At 36.8% G+C, this 20,734-nt stretch overlaps 1 protein-coding gene across 9 annotated transcripts in view; it reads left to right on the top strand.

Moving 5' to 3' along the window:
* Positions 1-20,074, top strand: part of MGA (MAX dimerization protein MGA) — a 96,437-nt gene extending 76,363 nt beyond the window's left edge. For 7 of the 9 annotated variants that reach the window (XM_024732351.1, XM_024732353.1, XM_024732356.1 and 4 more), the window contains 9 exons: positions 1,616-1,906; positions 2,088-3,598; positions 6,563-6,693; positions 9,441-9,492; positions 11,862-12,068; positions 13,471-13,582; positions 13,866-14,099; positions 15,217-15,393; positions 16,277-20,074. In XM_024732351.1, coding sequence (XP_024588119.1) covers positions 1,616-1,906; positions 2,088-3,598; positions 6,563-6,693; positions 9,441-9,492; positions 11,862-12,068; positions 13,471-13,582; positions 13,866-14,099; positions 15,217-15,393; positions 16,277-17,553 — 3,992 coding nt within the window. In that variant the 3' untranslated portion in view covers positions 17,554-20,074. The remainder of the gene's footprint in view (positions 1-1,615; positions 1,907-2,087; positions 3,599-6,562; positions 6,694-9,440; positions 9,493-11,861; positions 12,069-13,470; positions 13,583-13,865; positions 14,100-15,216; positions 15,394-16,276) is intronic. The other 2 variants (XM_024732355.1, XM_024732352.1) reach the window with 2 other exon arrangements.
* Positions 20,075-20,734: the final 660 nt, after the last annotated feature.

Here is a 20,734-nt window from a genome sequence, read left to right as displayed (position 1 = left end):
TAATTTCTTCTGTATTTTAATCAAAAGATTAAAATGCTGACAATGTGATATGGTGTTATTCTATATCCACCTACCACCTAAAAGTGTCTTCTGTAATACTACTTGAGGAAATACTAATGTTAACAGATTTTCTTACCTGCTCTTTTATAAATGGAGCTGACTCAAATCACTGCCAACTTCTAAGGAAGTGTATATTTTGTTATAGGTTCATAAAGTAGATCTCAACTTTGGGATTTAGACAACTCTGACTTTTTCATTTGACTTTCTTTCTTTTTGTCTTTCCCTTCTTCCCCTCTCATGCATATTAATAAATAATCACATATTTAGTGTGTGTATTAAAGGCTGCTTTTGGAGTTATTTGGTTTTGAATCACTCTCTAAAACTTAATGTGAATAGAAATGTTCAGGAAATTAAGAATGCTTTAACATGTTTCTTAATTCACATAAGACAGATGAATTTTTTTTTAAGTTGCACACTATTTTTCATAAACAGTTTGGTCTTTGTGTTTTATTTCATTTTCAAAAGTAGTCATGGATCTTCTATATATAATTTGTCATGTAAATCTTAGGAGCTTCACTTTGTTTTAGAAATTTGATATGTTTTTTGGGCAGAGTACCTATCTGATAGAATATCACATATTAGAATCTTTGTTTTGTTTGGCTTGTTGATTTTTATATTTAGTGACAAACTGATGAAAAATTTTATTTAATAATGTTTTAAAAAAAGGGGTAATTGGAAATAATAATGTTAAAGAAGTTCAGTAATTTGAATGGTAATGTTAGACCACTTTCATTTATGCTTACTATTACGTTATTCCTTCCTCTTTATTCCTGTGACCCAAAACCTAGCTGTAGATTACTCATATTATTTTCTTCCATGTCCTTAGTATTTTCTTCCAGACATTAAAGTGAATCTTTAGGTACTATTAATATTTTGAAATCTCTTTTAATTCACATCTTCTGCATTAAATTTCTGCTTTTTCTGTTTGTTTTAAAACTATCTTTTGCCTCTTCCTAACCAGGCTTTATTTCCCTGCTTCTTTGATGTCTCTTAATTTCATTCCATTTTTTGGGGGTATGTATTTTTTTTCCTTTTGAAAAATAATTTCCACAAATCTTTATGCTTTGCTTATTTATCAGTGAATTTTACAAGCCAAGAAGTTTTTAGTACTTTGTGATTTTTAGTCCTTGACTTTTTCTTACTTGAGTAAGACCTGTGAAACTAAGTCATAAGTCTATTAAGTGTTAACAGCCTGAATTTTTAAGTTGAACAAGAGAATTTTATCTTGAACTTTAATGAGAACCAGGTTAAGAGGCCATGTTTTTCATTAGGCAGAAGTGTTATCTCTTTAAATGCACCTCTTGACAATTGATACTTTCTTTTTTACCAATCTAAATGTAAGGCCCTGCAATGTCTGGTTAATACTTAGGTTTAAAGTAAATTGTCTCAGCCATAAGACTATTAAGTAGTGTATCATGGACGGACAGGATTTTACCAACTCTGTAGTTTAAAGTAGAAGTTATATGTAGCATGGTTAGATCCTATGTCATAATTATTTTTTCCCAAGTATTAAAGGGAAATTCTGATACTATGTTTCCCATTTCCTGTTTTTCAGAAAATGCTCCTCAGATTCCAGTGGCTACTCCACAGGTCTCTCCTAACACAGTGAAACGTGCTGGACCTCGATTGTTGTTGATTCCAGTGCAGCAGGGTTCTCCTACTCTTAGACCTGTCCCAAACACACAACTTCAGGGACATCGGATGGTCTTGCAGCCTGTTAGGAGCCCAAGTGGAATGAACCTGTTCAGGCACCCTAATGGGCAGATTGTCCAGCTCCTCCCTTTGCATCAGCTTCGAGGCTCTAATGCCCAGCCCAACTTACAGCCTGTCATGTTTCGGAACCCAGGTATAAAATTAGAGATATTTCTGAGAAGTTTCTCTTTTCTTGAATCATTTGGTCATATGGTATGTTAATACACCAGGATTGGTCTTCTTAGTGTCTTGGAACCACCTGTAAGAAAAGAAATGCATACTTTGGAAGTCTTGATTTGGGCAGTGGTGACTTAAAATGTTCTTTTTCTTACCAGGGTCTGTGATGGGAATCCGGTTACCCACTCCTTCCAAACCTTCAGAGACTCCACCATCTTCTGCTTCGTCCTCCTCTTTCTCTGTTATGAATCCTGTAATTCAGGCTGTTGGGTCTTCTCCAGCAATGAATGTTATCACTCAGGCACCATCGTTGCTTTCTTCTGGACCTAGTTTTGTGTCTCAGTCTGGTACATTGACTCTGAGGATTTCCCCTCCTGAACCACAAAGCTTTGCAAGCAAAACAGGCTCTGAAACCAAAATAACCTATAGTTCAGGAGGGCAGCCTGTTGGTACAGCCAGTCTTATTCCTCTCCAGTCTGGTAGTTTTGCCTTGTTGCAGCTCCCAGGACAAAAGCCTGTTCCCAGCTCCATTCTTCAGCATGTTGCTTCACTTCAGATGAAAAGAGAATCTCAGAATGCAGACCAGAAAGATGAAAGAAGCTTTTTAAAAAGAGAACAGGAAACTAAGAAGGCCCTGCAGTCAGGAGGAGAAGCTATAGACCCTGAGGCTAATATAATAAAGCAAAACTCAGGAGCTACTGTCTCAGAAGAAACTCTGAATGATTCCTTGGAAGATGGGGGTGATCATTTAGATGAAGAATCCCTTACAGAAGAAGGTCCTGCAACTGTTAAACCTTCTCAGCATGCCTATAGCACTGGCTCACACACAGGTGAAGACTATAAAAATGTTGATGAAGAGTATGGGATTAGGAATCATAACAATTCCAAAGAAAAACTGACTGTTCTGGAAGTTAAGACCATTTCTGGAAGAGCCAGTAATATGACAGTCCAAAGTGTGAGTAATGTGCAGCTTAAAAAACTTGATGTGAAAGTGGAACAGCAGAAAGGCTTAGACAATCCAGGGGAAAAATCAAATGAATTTCCAATTATCTCTAAAGAAGAAAGTAAACTTGAATTTTCAGGGAGCAGAGTTGTGGAGCAGCAATCTAATCCAAAGCCAGAGGCCAAGGAGAAGGGATGTGGAGATTCTCTGGAGAAGGACAGCATTAGGGAGAGGTGGAGAAAACACCTAAAGGGCCCTTTGACCCAGAAATGTGTTAGAACTTCACAAGAATGCAAGAAAGAGACAGATGAGCAGTTAATTAAAGAAACAGAAACTTGTCAGGAAAATTCAGATGTGTTTCAACAAGAACACGGCATCTCTGATTTACTTGGAAAAAGTGGAACTACTGAGAATGCCAGAATTTTAAAAACTGAATGTGATTCTTGGAGTAGGATTTCTAGTCCTGCAGCCTTCTCCATATTTCCTAGGAGAGCTACCAAAGGGAGCAGAGGGGAAGGACATTTTCAAGGTCACTTACTGCTATCAGGAGAACAGATAAAACCAAAGCAAGAGAAGAAGGGTGGGAGAAGCAGTGCTGACTTCACTGTTTTGGATTTGGAAGAGGATGATGAGGAAGATGAGAATGAGAAAACCGATGATTCTATTGATGAGATTGTGGATGTTGTTTCTGACTACCAGAGTGAGGAGGTTGATGATGTAGAAAAGGTGGTGAGCCCATTTTTGTTGTGACTGAAACCTCAAGAATTTAAATGATTCATTAGAGACAGTAGTTTTTCCAGAAGATCACTAAGACCTGATACATTGATTTGGATGCCTAGGTTTAGATCATGATTAAATGACTTTGTAGTTTTTGGGCTGTGTCAGTCAGGTAACATTTATTGAGCTTATATTGAGCTTTGAGACTTGCCTGATATTATAAGAAGGCTGACTTAAGCCTTAGGGGGATAGATGCTTGAGAGTCTCTATCAAATTAGGTTTTTTTTAAGAAAAAGTCTGAAACCACTACTCCCATTCAGTCTCAGTTTCTTTGACATTTTGTATGTGAAGTGATTGTAGCTTATCTGGTAGATATATATAAGAAACAGGGAATAGGCAGCCTTAGAACTGGAAGATAATTTATGTATCTGCATTTATAGAGATGTTTTTCTTTTTGGAGAGAAACGAAAAATACTATTTAATATTTTAATACAACCCTGCCTAAAGTTGTTTTTAATCATCTCCTAAAATTAAATAGTGTCTAGAATTTGTATTCTGAACTTTGGTCATCTTCCTTTGTAATTTGACCTTTCTAATTTATATTTTTATTTTTCTGAAGCCATTTTTTAGACTTTTATTTAGGGTTGTATTTGCTGAACTAAGTAACTTGAGAGTCAGATATGATATAGGGCAGGAGTTGGGCAAACTTTTTTTGTAAAGGGCCAGATTGTAAATATTTTAGACTTTGCAGGCTAGATGACTTGCTCTTGCAACTACTCAACTGCTGTTGTAGAGTGAAAGCAGCCATAAGCAATAGTAAGTGAATGAGTGTGGCTGTGTTCCAATAAAACTTTATTTACAAAAACTGATGGCAGGCTGTGGTTTGCTGACCCCTGACCTGGGGTCTGATGTAAAACATAAGGAGGTGATAGCCAGCTGCCTGTGGGGTGCCTTGAAATCTAAATTGTGTCCCTCTCTTCAGGAGCAGATAATACAATGATTGTCATTCCTGGCAGTTTTAGAATCTCACTTCCTTGAGATTCATTCATTCTCTGTGTTACCTGGTCCTTCTCTGTTAATGCCTAACTAACTGCCTTACGGAGATAAAATATAGCAAAAAGATTCATATTTTAAACCTCTAAAATGTTTAAATATTCTAACGTTCCTATGTTGGTTATCTCTGTACCTCACCTGTCTCATTTATAAAATGAGGATCTAGCTCTACAGTTGGATGATTCTATACGCATTTGCCTCACATTCTGTCTATAACCTAATCCTTTTTGAGGACTTATGTCTATAGGTAGTTCAGGAGTTAGATTGCAGATCTTCTTGCACTTTTTGCAGAGTCTTTTGTTGTAAGTCAGCCTAGGTAAGCATCAGACCAAAAACAGTCCAACTTTATTTTAATTTTAATTAAAAAAAATTTTCCATTATGGTTAATTACAGGATATTGAATATAGTTCCCTGTGCTATACAGCAGGACCTTGTTGTTTATCCATTCTGTATATAGTTTGCATCTGCTAATCCCAAACTCCCAATCCATCCTTTCCCCACACCTCCTCCCCCTTGGCAACCACAGGTCAAAAACAGTCCAGCTTTAAAATCAGTGCAAACTATTGCTATCAGTAGAACTGACTTAATGGAACCTTTAGTGTTTCTTAGTCATACAGCGTGGCATTGCTTGAATTTCCTAATAGGGAATCTGACAGGTACACTGGCCTTTTAAAACTAAGGACATTCACATCTAAATTCTACATTGTATTTATGTTTATGTCTGACACCTATGATAACTTTATACCTGTGATTAGCATTATATTGGAATAGTGTAAGGAAAGTTGTGAGTAGCCTTTTTAAGTCTTCCCTGATGAAGTTTATTGGATATTATTTATAAAGCCTGCAATTAAAGCCACGCAGTACACATTCTTCAGTTTAAATATGGTAAAGCATCTACCTACATTACTATTCAAACCCTTGGGGTTCTGTTGATTTAGCTTCCTAACGTTAATTTTAATATCCATTGTTTATATTTAATACACATTATTTAGATGATGCTTAAATTGGGGATCATGAATGATGGCTTGCATCATTTATGTCCTTTAGCCTTAGGGAGCCTGTAATTTGGGGGTAAGTAGTTTTTCCAGCAAGTTTAAACATAGAATTAATAAGGTGATGGGGATGTTTCATTTTGAGTTGTGCCTCTCTGGTACAGTACAATTATAGATAACGTATTCTCTGTTTGGTTTCTGGCATAGTAAAACACTACTTTTAAAGGTGGACTTAAAAGTATCTGCATATCCCATAATCCATATAGTCTACTGTTATAAATATACAGTGAGTTTCTGTGATGGGTGCTCAATAAATGCTTACTGATTGACTCATATTTTGGTATAATAAGTACAGCAAGCCTGGGCTTCTTTGGTATCTGAAATTCTTCAAAAGCTCTCATTCTGTAGGGTTGAGAGACTTAGAAGACTGTCTGGGCTATAATCTGTTTCCATATCTGCCTTGAATATGTTTCTGTGGGTGTTTAATATGGGATTAACCATGAAGCACTCAAACTAGAATCTGAATTTTTCTTCTTTCTACCTTCTCCCTCACCAAATTCTATTTTACTGCTATTTAATATTAAGATTTATGCAGCTTTAATATATCTGTACCTGAATTTTGTTCACTAGAAATAACACTGAAGCATCAATACAGCCCTTTGGGGACTCTGTCTCTTCAGTCTAATGATGTCTTTTTAATATATATCTGTGTGTGATTTATAATGTAGTTCTTGGTAGTTAGCTCTAACCATATGTTGTCTTTATGACTTAATTCCATTTTATGATTAACAAGTTTAGGATTATCAGTACTCATGGTTTAAGATCAGTGTTTGGCACTGGTTGGCTTTATAAGGGGAGCATTCAGTTGAAAAGTTTAGGTGTGCTTGCTTCCCAATACTTTATTTACTGTTGAAATGCTGTATTTCAGAATAACTGTGTAGAATACATTGAGGATGATGAAGAGCAGGTGGACATTGAGACTGTAGAAGAGCTCCCGGAGGAAGTTAATGTTGTCCACATGAAGACCACAGCTGCCCATACACAGACTTTCAAACAGCTGTAAGTCTTACTTCTCTTTGGATTGTTGTTTTTTGTTGTTGTAATTTTATGACCATAAGCAAAACTAAATGTTCTATTCAGGAGTTCTGGGTAACTGACATGGTTCCTTTATTTCTCTAGCTTTTTTCTTAGTAGTAGATGAGGAGAGGAGCTGTAATCCAGAGGTAATTAACTTGCCTTGTTATTGCTAGGAGGCAGTATATAAGTGTGAATAACATATGCTTTTGGAGCCTGATACATTGGTATTAAAATACTGCTTTTGCTAGTTTGTGGCTGTTTAATCTTGGGCAAGTCTGTAATCTTTCTGAATCTTAGATTCTTTACCTATGAAATGAAGAAAATGCCCCCATTTCAAGTACTAAATGAGATAATGTATGAGATAACTAACATAACTGATGCAAGTGGACTATTCAACAAAGGTTAGTTCTTTTAAGAATATGGCATTAAATTCTAAATTTGGTTACTTTGCTAGTTGAATAGGTCATTACAGTTAGAAAAATTTTTCATAGCTGTTCAGCTGATGAGATGAAAATACAGAGAGCATGATGCCTTAGAAAAAAATGTTCTGAGTAAGCCTTGTATTGATTAGGAACTGGGGTGTGAGAGAAAGAAGGGAAAGAAGGTAAGAGTTGTTATTTTGTGCCAGACATTGAGCTTTTCAACCTGTTATGTCATCAGCTACCCGAAGCAGCAATGAGTTAAGAAAGAGTAATTCTTCATTCCTAGTGAGAAAGTCTAAGGAGGGCTGTAGGTAGTATTTTTCTTCACTCCAGGGCTATTTGGAAGGTACTTCAGTTGCCTACTGGTTAAGACTGAAAGAATTTAAGTCTCTTAAAAACTTAATTAGACTTAAGTTCAGCAGTATTGCAGGATGTAAGTTCAGTATACTAAAATTGAGTTCCTAAACAATAGCAACAAGCAAAAAAATGTAATTAAAAATACGAAAAATCTGTTTGGGATTATTAACACAAATTGTGCAAGACTTTTATAAAATGTTATTGAAAGACATGGAAGAAGAATTCAGTAGGGACTTCCCTGGTGGCGCAGTGGTTAAGAATCCACCTGCCAATGCAGGGGACACAGGTTCAGTCCCTCTTCCGGGAAGATCCCACATGCTGCGGGGCAGCTAAGCCCCTGCGCCGCAACTACTGAAGCCCGTGCGCCTAGAGCCCGTGCTCCACAATAAGAGAAGCCACCGCAACGAAGAGTAGCCCCCACTCACCGCAACTAGAGAAAGCCTGCGCACAGCAACGGAGACCCAACACAGCAGTCAATCAATCAACCAATAAAGAAATAAAATCTATTTAAAAATAAAAAGAATTAAGTAAACAGAGAGATACCATCTTAATGGACTGTTATAATAAAGGGCCAAGAATAACCAACACATAACTGTAAAGGAGCAGATTGTTAAAATTTTAAAAATTTCTGTCAGTGAAAAGGCAATTTCACACTGTAAGGAAAATATTTGCAATATGTGTTTGACAGAAGATTAGTATCAAGCATATAAAATAATTCTTACAAGTCATTAAGAAAAAGGTCCAGTAGAAAAGTAAGTAATGGATATCATGGGCAATTCACAAAAGACTGCCAGTAGACGTGCAAATTTGTTCTACCTCACAAGTAATTAGAGAAATGCAAAAAAAATTTTTTTTAAGATTTTTTTTTTTTTTTGATGTGGACCATTTTTAAAGTCTTCATTGAGTTTGTTACAACATTGCTTCTGTTTTATGTTTTGGTTTTTTGGCCCCGAGGCATGTGGGATCTTATCTCCCCGACCAAGGATTGAACCTCCACCCCTGGCATTGGAAGGCGAAGTGGGAAATGCAGATTAAACCACAGTTACTTTACCAATTTATACCCATAAGATTGGTATAAATCGAGATTTCTGATAGTACTGTTGTCTAGGTGTGGAGCAATGGGAACATTCTGCAGGTGGGAGTGTAAGTTAAAACCACTTTGGAGAGCAGTATGACATGGCTACAGTTGAAGATGTGCAAGCATTTCTTCCATCCAGCAGTTCCACTCTTAGGTATACATCCTAGAAAGGCTCACACACATGTACAAGGGGTCATGTCTGGGATTGTCCATTGCAGCCATTGTGAAAATTTGCCATTGTGAAAATTTGGATACAACCTAAATAACTACTAACATTCTAAAACAAATTTTGGAAAATTCAACAGTTTGGAATACTATATAGCAGTTAAAATGATTGAACTAGATGTATCAACATATCTCACATGCAGTGCTGAATGAGACAAATCAGTTGAAGAAAGATACACTACATGTAAGTTTAAAATGCTACATAATATCTTCTGTTTAGGGATGAATCAGTACATTCCTAGGAGAGTAAAACTGTAAAGATGTGCATGGTAAACTCAGTTTGCGAGCATTTACTTATGAGAAGGAAGGAAGGTGATGAATGTGCCTACATTTTGGTGATGTTTTATTTCTCAAGCTTAGTGACAGATACCTGGATGTTGATTATATATTTTGTTTGTACAGTTTTATATGTTTGAAATATTTCACAATTGAAAAAAAGTAATTTGCAGTTTTAGGGTCTATTTGGACACTTTTATTTGAGAAAAAAGCATATTGTTGAATAAATCATATTGCCACATATCTGACCATGGGGAAAAGAAGCTGCTTACAATTTAGACAATTTGGGATGGTTTGGTTTAATATAGCTATGAAATAGGTATTAGATTACTGAATTTCAATAAGAATTGGAAAATATTGTCTTCATCTAGGTGCCGTACGCATATCACTACAGATGAGAAAGCTGCTGAAAAGAGTCGAAAGGTATTTTACAGTATGTTTAATGATAATTACTCATTTAATAAAATTGATAACATTTGTCCTTAGGGTTAAAACAACATTAGCTGTATTAGCTATGACTTTTTTCAGGGCCATTTTTACCAGTGAGTTAATATAATCAGCTTTTTTCCCCTTAATGAAATTATACTATGAATGCTTTTTTTTTCCCTTCTCAGTTGTCTACTGCCCCCCACCCCCAGTTGATAGAATAATTTAGAGGAATTAAAATGGGTATGGAGTTTATGAAAACTGATGTGCTTATTTGAAAACTAATCCTATAATGTAATGATATGATGTGAAACATGCTAGCATTCGTTCTTATTTAGGCTCCTGATTTTTCTGGTGATCTAAAAAATTAGTTATTATCTGAAGTAATGGCTAGCAATTCAGGGAGCCATGAAATTATAAACCTTCTTTGATTTTCTTAATGCACTCAGTGTAGGATATCATAGTACCATAATTAAGGAAGGTTTTCTCTTTATCCTAACTAACACTAAGAATGGAAGAGAGTGCAATTGTTTAACCATTTTCCACTTGTTATTCTGTCTTCTTAATTTAAGAGATAAAAATGATGAGATTGGGTTGAGATGGAGGGTGGTATTCAGGTCCTTTGAAAAACTACTGGGTGGTTAGTTTGAGTTTGGTTTGATTTGGGGGAGCATATGATACATGTTTGCAGGGCCATAATTATTTTGAATATATCACAATTTTTATTTTTTCATTGGACATCCTAAAATATTTTTGAGATGTAAGAATTTTCACAGTAGCTATTTACACAGTCCATTGTTTCGTACCATTATTGTTACATGCAAATTATTTTTAGTGTATTGGTTTTAATACACTAAATATTAATTTTACTTCTATCTGGTTGTATCTTTGATTTTCCCACACTGTACTAATGTACATGTTTTTAACTTTAGAAAGACAATGATTTTGTCGAAGAGTTTGGGGGTACTTTCATACCCCATGATATGGTACCACTGTTACTATGATAAAGGTAAACAGTGTCAAGAAAATAAAGGCAGTTAGAAACATCAAGGTTGGGGGGGACACACATACACAAAACCAAGAAACTGTAAAAGACAGGAAATGTAATTATTACTCACTTGGTATGATTAATATTCATATTGTCATAATAGGTTGGTCACTGTTGATGATTTTTTAAAACTTTTATAATCCATGAATAAAGTATGTAAGACTTAATTTTCAGTCTTGAAAAACGAGTGAGTACAAATGACAAGTTGGGAGGTAAAAGACGGAAGAAGAAATGAAGGGAAGGATATGAGTACTGATATCCTCATTTTACAAAGAGACACTATTGATGAAATGAGAAACGGAGATAGAATTATCTTCAAGTTGCAAAGGGATCAATAGAGAACTAAAATTAATGATATATCTGTATTAGGAAGATGGATGGTGAGATGCAAGAGAGTGGTGAGCTAAATCCTTTTCTGCATAGCAGGAAGTAAATAGGTTGTATTGAAAAATGAAAAGAATAAGCGTATGTTACTATTTTTAACTTAGGATATATATAGACTTAAGAACCAGAAACAGCCACTAAAATAATCAAAAAATGGTTGTTTCTGAGGATCCAGTTGTAGGTGCAAGATACAGTTGCTTTTCATTATAAGATCTTTACATACTTATATTTTAAATCCTGTATGCATCTTTTACTTCTTTATAGTAAATAACTTTAAAAATGGAAGTAGAATAAATAAGAGAGAAAGGAAGCTTAAGGCATCCTGAGGTCAAGAAAGACTTTCCTAAAAAATGCAAAGTCTGAGTTTTAAATGTTAAGTTATGAAGGGGGGGTGGAAGGGGTTAGGTGCAGGCAACAGCTTGTGTAATGGCATGGAGATGTGGGATTGTAGTGTGTTTAGGAAACTTCTAGCACTTTGGAATGGTTGGAGAGAACAGTGATTTAGGAAGAGAGGCAGTTGACCCTTTCCCAAATTGTAAAGGGTCTTACAGTATTTACGAAAAAAAATTTTCAACTCGTTTTTCACTAATCGAGATTTTGTTAAAGTTTTCCATGTAATTTGTGTTATGAAAACAAGTTTTAATAATAAATTATACAGATGAGCTTTTTTATAGATCCCCTCTCTCAAATTCTCCCTCATTTGAGAACTGCTGTAATTTGAGCTGAGAAGTGATATCACATTCGCATGTATTAGAATTTACACTGTTGATTTGGAGTAAGGATAGACTGGTAGTAAGTTGACCAATTGAGAGGCTGTTAGGATACTCCAGGCAGAAGATGGTGGGTGTCTGATATAGAGCAGTGCCATTTGGGGTGCAGGAAGAGGGCAGGTACATGTGAAAGATACTTAGGTGGCGATCTTTTGTTTGGACAGGCTACACCAGTTCCTCTAAAACTAAAACCTGATTACTGGAGTGAAAAACTACAGAAAGAAGCAGAGGCTTTTGCTTATTACCGCCGGACACACACTGCCAATGAGCGGCGCCGCCGTGGTGAAATGAGGGATCTCTTTGAGAAATTGAAGATCACGTTGGGGTTACTTCATTCTTCCAAGGTTTCCAAAAGTCTCATTCTTACTAGGGTAAGTGTTATGTGTAAATGACAGACAAGTAAGAGCTTGACTGAAAGAATCTTCTAGAGATATTTATGAGAAAGAGAATGAAGAAGATTGAAATAGAGCTTTGTTTAACATTTGAAGGTGGACTAATGAATGCCCAATAAATCCCTTAGGAAGAAAAGTCCTTATGTTGAGTCAGAGTAGCTTTTCATTGAAAGTCAGATTCTTAACCAGCAGAGTCATTATCCTTTCTTCAAAAAAAGTTAGAAGCTCTGGTAAACTCTGTTTACTATGACTTCTTTACACTGGTGTTTTCCGTAGTACTTAGAAAAGTTTATCACGGTGAAAGGCACAACACAACTGCTATTTTGACATACTTCTTAACAGTTGACAGTCGCTTTAAAGGAAACTCTAGTATTCAAGCTAGCAGAAGTTTTAATTTTGCATGTAGAATATCTAAGGTAATTTTGTTTAAATTGCTTATAAGTAGAAGTTGGAAGAGTAAAAGGCAAGCAGTCATATCCCTCTAGAACAAGGTTATGTCAACCAGATTTTGCTTAGCTTAGGAGTTGATTTTTTTTTTTTTTTGCCATACGCGCGGGCCTCTCACTGTTACAGCCTCTCCCGTTGTGGAGCAAAGGCTCCGGACGTGCAGGCTCAGCGGCCATGGCTCACAGGCCCAGCCGCTCTGTGGCATGTGGGATCTTCCTGGACTGGGGCACAAACCCGTGTCCCCTGCATCGGCAGGCAGACTGTCAACCACTGCGCCACCAGGGAAGCCCCTAGGAGTTGATTTTAAAGTTGATTATTAAGATCTAAGCAGAGTAAAAGGTTTTGTTTCTCCTTGCAGTAGTGGAAATACCTGTTAACCACTCAGTGGTGCTCTTTGTAAATGATCACTTTCCCTAGAAGTATAAGACAGAAAAATCGCCTAAAGTTTAACAAAAAATAAATTCTGAAACATTAAAAATTGTTTTTTGGGTTTTTTTTTTTTACTTCTATACTTTATTATTTTTAAAATTTTTATTGGAGTTTAGTTGATTTACAATGTTGTGTTAGTTTCAGGTGTACGGCAAAGTGGATCTGTTATACAGATACATATATCCACTCTTTTTTAGATTCTTTTCCCATAGAGGCCATTACAGAGTATTGAGTAGAGTTCCCTGTGCTATATATAGTATGTCCTTATTAGTTATCTATTTTATATATAGTAGTATGTTTATGTCAATCCCAGTCTCGCAGTTTATCCCTCCTTCTGTTTCTCACCGGTAATCATAAGTTTGTAAAACATTAACAGTTGTTTTAAATGGCATTATAAAGTTCTCTAAAATATTAGATAAAAATTTTTTTATTTAAGAAATTATGTAGCCCCCGTTTTTCGGAAAAAGCAAACTGATGGACGTGATATTACTATTTCTTGTCGTAGGCATTCAGCGAAATTCAAGGACTAACAGATCAGGCAGACAAGTTGATAGGACAGAAAAATCTTCTGACTCGCAAACGGAATATTTTGATACGGAAAGTATCATCTCTTTCAGGTGAGATAAGTGAATGATCTCTGATAAAGAGTACAAATATAGCTTTAGTGAGGAAAATCCTTAGTAGATCTTTCAGATACTACTTAGTTTCAGGCTTGGTTCCCAGAGTTAACATCAGAATTATCATTTGACTGGGTGGGACATTTCTTCTGGATTATAATTACTCTTGCCTTCCATAGTTTAGGGGAATATAGTTAAATCAACTGGATTTCAGTTGACTCTATTTCTCATTATTACATGGGGTCTTACAGAGAGTAACAGTTTATTCCCTATCAACCTATAGGTAAGACAGAAGAAGTGGTCCTGAAGAAGCTAGAGTATATTTATGCAAAACAACAAGCATTAGAGGCACAAAAAAGAAAAAAGAAGATGGGATCAGATGAGTTTGATGTGTCTCCCAGAACTAGCAAACAGCAGGAAGGATCTTCTGCATCATCTGTAGATCTCGGACAGATGTTTATAAATAACAGGAAGGGGAAACCTTTGATTCTTTCCAGAAAAAAAGACCAGGCCACAGGTAGGAGAGACATTCTTTGCTTTCTTTAATGTAGACGAACATTAGTTTAGTTTAGAGAACTGAATGTCTTCTCTTGGCCATCATTTTAGTTTTAATTAAATGAAAGATGGGTTGTATTAAAAGTAGAATATTAACTACGTTAGATTTCAGTTTCTAGCTTTACACACTCAAGCAAATCCTAGTAAGTTATCAGTCATGGTAACATATAAGACCTACTTCCGATAGCAGTCTTCAGACACGTATTTTTCTTCTAATGTTTCAGTATTTTTTTTAAGCTGCCATCTTTTCAGACTTTATAAATGAACTCTTGATTTCCCTGCAGTTCTGCTCATGAGTTGAGGAAGTTTGGATCTAGATGAGACAAATAAATTGGAAATTTTTTTTAAAGTTTATTTTTGTTAATCAGGCTCTACTTTTCATCAGATTGCAGTCTGTCAATGAATTGCTATTAAGGAACAAAGTAAATTGGTTTTGATTTTTTTATTCTCTCCTATCTTGATTTTGGAAGTGAGGCTATATTGATTTTACATTACTTGTTTATATCCTTTGAGAATGGTATATCCTTTTTTACTCTTTGGATAGCACAGTGTATGAACCAAGGAAATCTGGTTTATTATATCAACTAAGAAAGTAGTGATAGATACTAAAATATGAGTTAGTTTTAACATTGCACATTTAAATGATGTTATTGCTAAGAAAGAATTTTAATGATCGTTTAGTCCAGTCACCTCATTTTACAGGTGGAAAAACTAAGGTCTAAAAACTTGAAGTAATTTCTTAGCGGTATATAGGAAAGCAAACCTAGGGATAAAATTGTGTGTGCCTTCATCCTGATTCACCATCAAGACCATCAGAAGCATTCCATTGAAAAAGTGGTTCCATGGCTCTGTTCCTCAACAATAAGAAATTCTGTCCCTTAAGAGAATCACTGGACAGGTACTGGAAAATGGTTCAAAAAGTAAATTGCAAGTTGAGGTTCCCTAACTAAATTTGAATTTTATTTCTTGCTTTTTAAGACAAGGTGTGGTTTTTAGAGATGTCTCCTACACTCTTAGGCTATTCACTAGCATTAATTGAAGATCTTTTATCCTTAACTAATTTCTGCTCTTCCTTACAGAAAATACCTCACCCTCTAACACTCCACACACCTCTGCCAACATTGTGATGACTCCACAAGGGCAGTTGCTCACTTTAAAAGGTCCCTTATTCTCAGGACCAGTGGTTACTGTTTCTCCTGCTCTCCTAGAAGCAGATCTGAAACCTCAAGTTGCCAGCAGTGCTGTGGCTCAGTCAGGTATGTCATTAAGTGTTGTCTTTCATGGGTAGTGAAAAAGAGTTATCCCTGGTATCTCAAAGTGACAGAGAAAGCCTTTGAATGTGTTCTGTAATGATAAAGAGCTATTGTATTCGAGTTTGCCTTTGTAAGAGAAGATTGTCTTTTTAGAACATGTTTTGCCCTATCTGTGGTATTGAATGGTCTTTTTTACCTGGGAATGGGAACTATTTTGCGATCTCTTCTAATTTCTGAGTAGGAAAAGAATTGAAAAGATGTGAAAGTAAAAGGAGGTTGAGGAGTCATTGTTTTAGTTTTTGGTGTTAATAAATATTTATCAATTTTGTGTTGTACTCAGAGATGGTACACTCCTACATTACCAGCCTGATACAGTTTCAGCACCCTCCCTTTTGGGGATAAGGAGTTGAGGTGAAAAGGAAATTTCACTTTGACGAAATTGTAGGTTTTAGGAACCTGAATTTCTATTAAGGTAAAAGGGTATCCTTACCAGTACTAATACTGCTAAACCCAGTCTGGAGGAGTCACCCTTTCTTACAGTGCTGCCTCTAGGGCTTCATCTTTCCCTCAGAGTAGCAGTTAATTGGACGAACAGAATCAAAGTGCATGTCTGCCTCAGGATAAAAAAATAAACTTGGGGAGCATTTCTATAAAATAATTAAATAGAACTTTTATTAATGATGGAATATCAAAGTGTCTTTTGGTTAGATTTTACCTATTTTCTTGTTAGGCTAAGTCCGTAATTTGAAAAACTGGTATTTCCTTTCATCTTCTTGATAAAAGTAGACTGGTGAAATTTTAACTACAACTCCCATGAGATGGTCATTGGGTATGAATGAGAGTACTTACCACTGTAGATATAAATGAGTTTTTTTTTTCCCCCCAGAAAACGACGACTTATTTATGATGCCAAGAATTGTTAATGTGACATCATTGGCCACGGAGGGAGGTTTGGTAGATATGGGTGGCAGCAAATACCCTCATGAAGTTCCTGATGGCAAGCCGCCTGACCACCTGAAAAACACTGTCAGGAACGAAGATAACTCCTGTGAAGATTTGGGTAGAATCTCTTCCAGAGGCAACCACAGAGATGTCAGAATGGCACTGGGTACAACACAGGTTTATCTGTCAAATAAAGATTCTGGTTTTCCACAAATAGTTGATGTTTCCAGTATGCAAGAAGCACAGGAGTTCTTACCCAAAAAGATTTCCAGTGATATGAGAGGAATTCAGCATAAATGGAAAGAGAGTGAATCAAGACGGGAGAGACTGAAGACAAAGGAGTCTCCATTTCATAAATTAAAGATGAAAGATCTCAAAGACTCAAGCATAGAGATGGAATTGAGAAAGGTAGCATCAGCTATAGAGGAAGCAGCACTGGATCCCAGCGAACTGCTAACTAATATGGAAGATGAGGATGATACTGATGAGACACTGACATCTCTGCTCAATGAGATTGCCTTTCTTAATCAGCAGTTAAATGATGACTCTGTTAACCTGGCTGAACTGCCCAGCTCTATGGATACAGAGTTCCCAGGGGATGCTCGACAGGCTTTTATCAGTAAGCTTCCTCCTGGGAACAGAACAACTTTCCAGGTTGGCCACTTGGGAACTGGTTTGAAAGAATTGCCTGATGTTCAAGGGGAGAGTGACTCTGTCAGCCCACTCCTCTTGCACTTGGAAGATGATGACTTTTCTGAGAATGAAAAACAACTTGCAGAACCAGCCTCTGAGCCAGATGTCCTTAAGATTGTTATTGACTCTGAGATAAAGGATTCCGTTGTTTCCCACAGGAAAGCTGGTGATGAAGGGAAGAGTACTTCTGGCATCCCTGCAGAGCCTGAAAGTGTGTCTTCACCCCCCATCCTACACATGAAGGCTGGCCTAGAAAACAGCAGCACAGATACTTTGTGGAGGCCGATGCCAAAATTGGCACCTCTGGGTTTAAAAGTAGCTAATCCTTCCAGTGATGCAGATGGTCAGAGTCTCAAGGTGATGCCTTGTTTGGCACCTGTAGCTGCCAAAGCTGGGTCAGTTGGACACAAAATGAACTTAACAGGGAATGACCAGGAATGCCGGGACAGCAAGATGATGCCTACATTGGCACCTGTTGTGGCCAAACTGGGCAACTCTGGGGCCTCACCAAGTTCTGCAGGGAAATGAACTTATTTGTCCTCAGGCAGAAGCCAGGCTGTGAGGGGAAACCTCCTTTCTCTGCAGGCACCTGTTTGTGTCATGGAACTGTGATCCTTGACTTTGATGCAGTGGATAATGGTAGAGAAAGGGGGTAGGGTGCTGACCTCGGTATAAGAAATTACTACTATGAAATTCTGATCATGTTAAAATGTGTTACCTCACTTGTGGTGCTGGGTCTCCTCATCCTCTCTAAGAAGATGCGATCCATTACTGAACACGAGGTGCCCCTCTTACCCAAGGAATTCATAACAAGACTGTAGGTCCATAGTGGTTCCTAGTTCTTCCCTCCCAGAGTAAAAGCTGCTTGAGACTTTGGAGTTGCTATGAACTGAACCTTAGTTGATAGCTGTTGTTTAAGTTGTTTAAATCTGAAGTCCAAGGAATGTGATGCACTTGTGCAGAGGGATCCAGAAGAGATAGTTTTTAGTTGGTGTTTCAAGAGTAGGGGGAGAGAGGATGGGTACCATGGAATACCAAAGTGAAGGACTTAGTGTCATTCAACAAAATTTTCTCTTCTTTTATATCCCAAGTAGCTTCCATTCCCTCACCTTTTCAATCAGAATTATAAATCCAAGCCTTCTGGTAAAGTAGGAATGCTTTAAAACAAAAACAAAAACTTTTTATTACTAAGGTAATCATTTTGAGATGTTAAAATTACTAGTTCTCCCTTATTGTCTTTGGGTGTTGAGAAGACCATTTCATAGTACCAAGGATTTCTACCTGGATTACATATTTTGGAGGTAGGCATAGAGGGAGTCCACCCCCTTTCACAAATCACATCACTCAAGAGACAGCTGAAATGAAAAGCATTCCCTCTCCATACCAGAGACAGTGGCCAAAATAAAAATCTGTGAGGCTGGATGTTCCCCAAATCAAGCCAGCCTCCTGGTGCTTGAAGGTTTCATTCACTATTACCTGCACAGGATGTAAAGAAAAGAAAAGTCACAGTAGGCATTCTTTACCAGGGAAATAAGGCAGTATTTGAATCACAAGATATATTTTTTATTATCTGCTACCATGGATTCAGTGGTCTGTAGAGCTTTTTCACTCATTAGCTGTCAGGGTATGAAGGACTGACAGCCTGTAAAGATAAAGATATTTATATTTTTGTATAGTTGTTTTCATAGATTTCTCAAAGGCTGAAGTTTTCAACCTAGGAGATGAGATTTGTATTGAGTATAGAAATGATGTTTCCTATCTAGTTTGTAAATAATCATGGTGCACTTGAGGGGTCTCTTGGAAACTCCTGGGGGCAAGAATCACTATTCTGAAAATGTATAGACTGGGATTTAGCTGCTGCATTTTGCCTTTCTTAAATAATTATATTTTGGAATGTAACCCCTGTTCTGTCTTCATTGACAGGATTTGCTTGTGTTGTGAAACACTAACACAAGAGCTTCCAGTGCCTGGGCTGTGCCTAGGTGATGCTGTTTCTTCTACATCCCCTGCCTTCTTTATCCCAAATCCCACTCAGCATATCTTCAAAACTAGGTTGTGAAACCAACTTTGGAATGGTCCTAGCTAGTGAATTATTACCTCCGTGGTTGGTTCCCTTTCTAGTAACTCTGGTAATAAACAGATTGAAAAGGGTGGGAAATTTTCTTCTGCAAATTGCAGTGGGAACAAATTCTTTGTTGGTTTTGTGTTACTTGCCTTTCTAGACCTCCTCATCAGCATTCAACCTTCCCACCTCTAAAGGTTACTGAAGAAGCTTGAAGTAGGTAATGAGCACCCCTCAGCTTCTCATTATCCCTCCCACTTCTCTTTACCCAGGAGATTTCATTCAATGCCTTAGCCAAGGAGTCCAGCACCTGTCTTCCCTGCTAATAATTGTCCTTGGAGATGCTAGTAGTTTAATCCAGGTATAGCAGTTTCCCATTATTTCTTTGCTTGTCTTGTCCTTGCATTTCCTCCTGACTTCCCAAGGCTCTTGTAGCTTCTGAGGGTCAGCCAAGGAGCAGGCAAGTGAGCGAGTAATCCTCAGGAAAAGAAGGACCATTCTGCTTCTGAACACTGTTCTTTTTTTTTTTAGAAGAAAATAGACAAGTAATATTCATTACTTGATGGGAAGATATTTAACTCTGTTTATCAGAGATGTACAAAGATAGAAATGAGAGATGATCCCAGCTGTTCAAGGAAGGCTGCAGATATCATTACAAAACCCCCAAGATAATGGTGTTTTCAAGACCTTCTTGGAACTAGAAAGTTGTTAGGGCTAATTTTAGGAGGGCTCAATCTTCAGAACAATCCTGCAGTCTTGATAGAAATCTAAAATCTCCAAAAACTCCTACCTTTTAACCTTACCCCAGGAGAAACTGATCTATGAAAATTACATGTGTGGTTATGAAAGATGTAGTTGAGTGAGGAGTTGAGGAATTGGGAGGATAGTGAGCTCTCACCCTAACTCTATAAGAAGCATGATCTCAGTAGGCCAATAATTTGCCTTTTTATACATCTGTAAATAAATGGAATGTTTTTAAGAATATAATTATGTCAGATTTAGCTTTTTCTTTTATATATTAAATATATATATATATCTTTCTTTTTCTGCTTTTGAAAAATGACTATTTTTTTAGAAACCTAAGAACAGAAGAAATTTGGCAAGTGGAAGGAAGAATGTATAAACTTGAAATAAATCAGTTACAATAATTAAAGCAGGACTTGGTGTTGGGAGGTTTGTGCTGAGTTGGAGTAGAGAATTCTAATGTCCTGAGACATATTTGGGAGAAGTGCCGCTGAAGGAGATAATAATAGGTATTCCTTACTGTTTTCAAAGTTTCGGACATGCCATTTGGAGGAGGTTTTTGGTGTTCTAATCTTTGCAGCGTGTTTTACATGGAGACTTCGAAATTTTGTACAACTTGATAAGTATTTGGCTTAAGGAGTCATTCTACAGTGAAGAATGGCTAGCCTCATAGTACCAGTGTGTTCAGGGTGTAACATACCTGTTCCCCTGGTGAATAACAGGACATAAACATAGTCTTAGTGGCTAAGGACAATAGATATTCTTAAAGCAAGCTATATGTTAACTAGTATTACAGTTTACAAAAATTTTTTATTAAAGGAGTCCTTTTAGACATTGAACTACTCTAGAGTCACTAACAGATCAAGTCCAGTTATATAAACTTCATACAAATTACTGTGTGTA

This window comes from Neophocaena asiaeorientalis, unplaced genomic scaffold (genome assembly GCF_003031525.2).
Source record: "Neophocaena asiaeorientalis asiaeorientalis breed wild unplaced genomic scaffold, Neophocaena_asiaeorientalis_V1.1 scaffold119, whole genome shotgun sequence".
In the NCBI taxonomy this organism is placed as follows: Eukaryota; Metazoa; Chordata; class Mammalia; order Artiodactyla; family Phocoenidae; genus Neophocaena; species Neophocaena asiaeorientalis.
This window is presented reverse-complemented; position numbering and strand designations above follow the sequence as displayed.